The 4,354-nt window shown below is 17.2% G+C and overlaps 1 protein-coding gene across 1 annotated transcript, besides 24 other annotated features; it reads left to right on the top strand.

The window, feature by feature from the left end:
- Positions 1–28: 28 nt before the first annotated feature.
- Positions 29–147: a microsatellite.
- A 15-nt stretch (positions 148–162) lies between these two features.
- Positions 163–190: a sequence feature (AT_rich).
- Positions 191–244: 54 nt separating this feature from the next.
- Positions 245–358: a microsatellite.
- A 48-nt stretch (positions 359–406) lies between these two features.
- Positions 407–476: a microsatellite.
- Positions 477–478: 2 nt separating this feature from the next.
- Positions 479–659: a microsatellite.
- An 82-nt stretch (positions 660–741) lies between these two features.
- Positions 742–776: a sequence feature (AT_rich).
- A 25-nt stretch (positions 777–801) lies between these two features.
- Positions 802–1,051: a sequence feature (AT_rich).
- Positions 1,052–1,166: 115 nt separating this feature from the next.
- Positions 1,167–1,196: a sequence feature (AT_rich).
- Positions 1,197–1,355: 159 nt separating this feature from the next.
- Positions 1,356–1,401: a sequence feature (AT_rich).
- Positions 1,402–1,659: 258 nt separating this feature from the next.
- EDI_257200 (uncharacterized protein) lies at positions 1,660–2,400 on the top strand (the record flags this gene model as incomplete). The annotated part of the gene is made up of 2 exons (XM_001738337.1): positions 1,660–1,855; positions 2,234–2,400. 2 exons carry the CDS (start codon positions 1,660–1,662, stop codon positions 2,398–2,400), a joined length of 363 nt encoding a protein of 120 aa, XP_001738389.1.
- Positions 1,788–1,906: a microsatellite.
- Positions 2,102–2,151: a sequence feature (AT_rich).
- Positions 2,196–2,351: a microsatellite.
- Positions 2,234–2,328: a microsatellite.
- Positions 2,240–2,398: a microsatellite.
- A 76-nt stretch (positions 2,401–2,476) lies between the features above and the next one.
- Positions 2,477–2,590: a microsatellite.
- A 4-nt stretch (positions 2,591–2,594) lies between these two features.
- Positions 2,595–2,778: a microsatellite.
- Positions 2,683–2,862: a microsatellite.
- A 40-nt stretch (positions 2,863–2,902) lies between these two features.
- Positions 2,903–3,081: a microsatellite.
- Positions 2,989–3,167: a microsatellite.
- A 193-nt stretch (positions 3,168–3,360) lies between these two features.
- Positions 3,361–3,556: a microsatellite.
- Positions 3,468–3,649: a microsatellite.
- A 206-nt stretch (positions 3,650–3,855) lies between these two features.
- Positions 3,856–3,953: a microsatellite.
- Positions 3,954–3,994: 41 nt separating this feature from the next.
- Positions 3,995–4,183: a microsatellite.
- A 19-nt stretch (positions 4,184–4,202) lies between these two features.
- Positions 4,203–4,312: a microsatellite.
- Positions 4,313–4,354: the final 42 nt, after the last annotated feature.

The following is a 4,354-nucleotide window of genomic DNA, read 5'->3' as shown; positions in this document are numbered from 1 at the left end:
GAAAATATATAATAATTTAACGAATAAGAAAATAAAAAGAAAAGAATAAAAAGAATAAATTACACTAAATATGAAATAAACAATTAAATATGAATGAAAATAAAAAAAAGAACAAAAATGATAAAAAAGATTAATGAATTAAAATAATTGTAATATTATGAGATAATTAATATTTTGAATAAATAAAAAAGATTAACTTATACTATTATGTTACTACATTATAAGTAATGAATGGTTAGTCATAAAAGATAAGTAATAAAAAATAATGAAAATAATCAAATTGAAATAAAACAATAAGAAAGATAAATGATATAGAAATAAAGAAAATAAGAATTAAAAAGATAGAAACCAAAATTAATCTATAATAACCTTCAAACAAAAATCATTTATAAAATACATCCTTGTAATTTTCCTTTTTATTTTTATTCTTCTTTTTTCTTTTTTATTTCTTCTTTATCTTTATTTATTCTTTTTATACTCTCTACTTTTATTACCTCTTATTTTTATATATCCTTTTCTTCTTCTTTATTATTTACCTCCTTTATCATTTATTCTTTCTTCTTTTATCTTCTTTTTTATTATTACTTCTTCTTATTTTACTTCTTATTTACTTTATCTTTTTCCTTTTTATTTCTTTCTTATTTTCTTATTTTTGATTTCTTTACATATTGAAATATAAGAGATATTGAAAATGAATATGAATGGAAACTGGATGAAATTGTATAATCAATCTTCTATGAGAATATTAAAATTAATTTTATTGTTTTATATAATTTCCATCAAAAATAAGAATGGTCCATCTATATTATTAATTTATTTATTGTTCAAATTTAATGAAATGTATGATAATAATTCAAAATTAATTAAAGTATGTAAGTCTTTTATTAATTTACTTTCAATTTTAAATAAATGATATGATTTTATCATATACAATATGTTTGTTTATTATTATATTTTGTTTTCTTTCTAATTAATTAAAATTATTCATTGAATTTCGTATATTTCTATTATTTATTAATGTAGTATTTATATGTTTTAATATTTTAAATTAGTGTAGTATTTCTATTATTAAAATATATCATTTGATCATTATCATTATTTTATATTTAATGATCATTGTACATTTCAAGATGCATATTTATTATTTCTTTATATTTAGGGAGATGTTAAATTAATTTATAATAAATAAATATAATGAATAGAGAATAAATGAAGAATAAAATAAGAGAGAATAATTTCAATTTATTTTTCTTTAAAATTGAATGAGTAAATTCCAGTGATGATAGAAATAATTGATATCTTCTTTCTATTCTTTATTTATTTATTAAAACTCTTGTTTCATTTCTTATTTTACCTTATATTTAATATAAATGATAAATTAAAACATAATGATTAATAATTGATATGACAAAGTATGTAATAAGAAGATAATTCTGCAATTTATAATTATTTTTGATTTCTATAGTTTTCTCCTTAAAAAAAATATGACAATTTATTAAATTGAAACGAGTGAATATACTTCTACTAGTATTATCATTGTTTCCTTTACTTATTAATGTTTCTCTATATTTATTAAAAGATCTTCGTATAATAATTTAATATGAGATAATGGTAAAAGATATATTATTTATAAACATATATTTGACTTAATGAAATACTATGGATATCATAGATGTGAATATAAAGATACAGAAGTACTTCATGTTCTTTTTAATTTATACTAATGACTTCCTTCTAATCTTATCTGTCCTTTCTCAGCTACACTTTTCAATTTCTATTCTTTCTTATTTTATTTTTATTTTTATTTCTTCTTTTCTTCTTTCTTTTATATCTATTTTTTTTTATTCTATGTTGAGTATTTCTTATCTTTTACTTTTTATTATTTTCTTATTTCTCTTATTTATTTATTTTCTTGCTTTTCTATATTTTTCTTTATTTCAAAATAAGTTAATTTAATACTTTATTTGAACTAAAACTAATCCCGTTAGTAGTAATAGTAATAATAGTAATAATTTGATTATTCTTTAATCTTTTCGTATAAATATAATTTCTTTATCCTATTTTTCCTCTTAAATTATCCCTTAATAACATATTGAAATACTATTTATTTTATTTATTGTTTTATTTAAATTGAAATATACTTTTATAAAACCACTTCATGATCAGTCTTTTTGTTTAGTAGAGAGTGAATGAAGTATTTTCATTTGATTATTATAATTTAAAATTATTCAAGTTCTCCTTTTTCTTATTTTTTTATTTTTTATTTATTTTCTTCTTTTTTTATCTTTATATTCTTTCTTTACTTTGATTACTCTTTCTTTTCTTTTTAAAATTTACCCTTCATTTTATTTGAAAAACTATTTAATTCGTCTTTATTTCAATTTACTTTATTTCTTTTGAATTAATCTATGTTGATGATTTTTCATTCACTCACTTCTCTTTTCGTTGTTTTCTTATTCTTACTTATTTCTTTATTTTTTATTTCTTTTTCTTATTATCATTTTTCATTTTCTTCTTCTTTTTCTTCTTTTATTTTATCTTCTTTTATTTTATCTTCTTTTATTTTATTTATCTTTTTTTCTTTTATTTTTTATTCTTTATTTTTGTTTATGATTTGATTATCTTTTTATCTTTTATCTCTTTCTTCTTTCTTTTTATATTTTCAAATACTTGTATTTATTCTTTTATTTCCTTTTATTTAACTTATACTTATTATATTTTATATGTTTTCTTAATTGGATTTATTGTGCTTTTCCTATTCTTAATTTATCATTATTTGAATATATTTATTTTATACTAAGTGTTATTCTTATTTTATTATTTCTTGTTGTATTTGGAGTTCTGTTATTTTAAATTTTATTTATATTGTTTGTTGTTGATGTATTAAAGAAAATAATATCAATATTTTCTTTATTCTTTTTATTTATGTTTTATTTTATACTATTTATCTTTCAAATATATTGATATGTTCATATTATTGTTGAACTATTTACTTATTATTTCTATTTCTTCTTTTCTTATTTCAATTCTTATTATTATACATTACTTTTTATTTATATTTATTATTTATTACTGCTATTTGTTAATGATTATTTCTGTCTTTTACTATCATTTTTATCTTATACTATCTCTTCTTCTTATTTTTTGTTATTTTTATTTCTTTATTTGAAATATTCTTTAATCTTTCCCTATGTTTATTAAATGATCATCCATCATTATTTCTTTATGTTTTAATGTATTTGTTATATTGAATTTTTCTGATTATAATAGACCTGTTTATAGTGAACTACTTCTTGTTTATTACTCCTATCAGAGTGTTGCTTGTGATTGTATTCTCACTTGTGCTTTCTGAACTACTCATTTTATTTTCTATTCTTTCTTATTTCTTTCCTTTTTATTTTTATCCTTATTTTCTTATGTTTATTCTTTCTTATAAATTTTACTATTTGTTAAATCTATACCACCTGTTAATTTGATATTTCTCTTATTTATCTCTGTTTTTTTTTAATTTATTAAATTTATAGTATTTCTATTCTCTTTGGTATTATCTTTATTTATTTTATTCTTTATCTTATTCCCTATGTTTATTAAACTATCTTCCTTTTATATTTCTTTATGTTTTAATACTAAAACTTATCCTATTTAATTTCTTAATTATTGTTCATGTTTCTTATATTAATATATTCTAATGTTCATGGTGGTATTTATATTAAATGTTTCATGTTCAATTTATTCTTTATAAATTGATGGATGTAATTCTTATTTGAATAAAATGAAATAAAAATTTCTTGTTCTTTTGATTTTTCTTTTTTCTTATTTTCTTCTAATTTTTTATTGTTGATTTCATTTGAAATAAAAAAGAAGAAATAAAGAAAAAGAAGGAAAAATAATAAAAGAAGTTGATGAAAAAATAAAAGAAGTTGATAAATAAAAAGAAATAAAATAAGAAGAAGTCTTTATTAAAATTATTTTATACTATCATTCATTGTTTTTATTTATTTTATTGTTTCATTTATTTATTAAATTTCTTCCTTCTTTTCTTATATTTTATCTTATACTATCTTTTTATTTCTTAATCTTATTTCTTATGTTATTCTTATGTGTTAATTTCTTATTTCTTCTTTTTTATCATTTTTCTATTTCTCTTTGTGTTTATATGACTTTTTATTATTTTATTTCATCTAAAATTATTTCTATCAGTATTATTATTATTTCTTTCTTTATTGTTCACCCTTATCTTTCTTATTTCTTCTTTCTTTTATATTTCTTTCTTTTTTATTCTTATTTCTTTTATTGTTTATTTCTTTTTTATACTAATGTGTTTCCTAGTAATTATAGTATTATACAAGTATTT

This window comes from Entamoeba dispar, genomic scaffold (genome assembly GCF_000209125.1).
Source record: "Entamoeba dispar SAW760 scf_1105229461233 genomic scaffold, whole genome shotgun sequence".
Classification (NCBI taxonomy): Eukaryota; Evosea; order Mastigamoebida; family Endamoebidae; genus Entamoeba; species Entamoeba dispar.
This window is presented reverse-complemented; position numbering and strand designations above follow the sequence as displayed.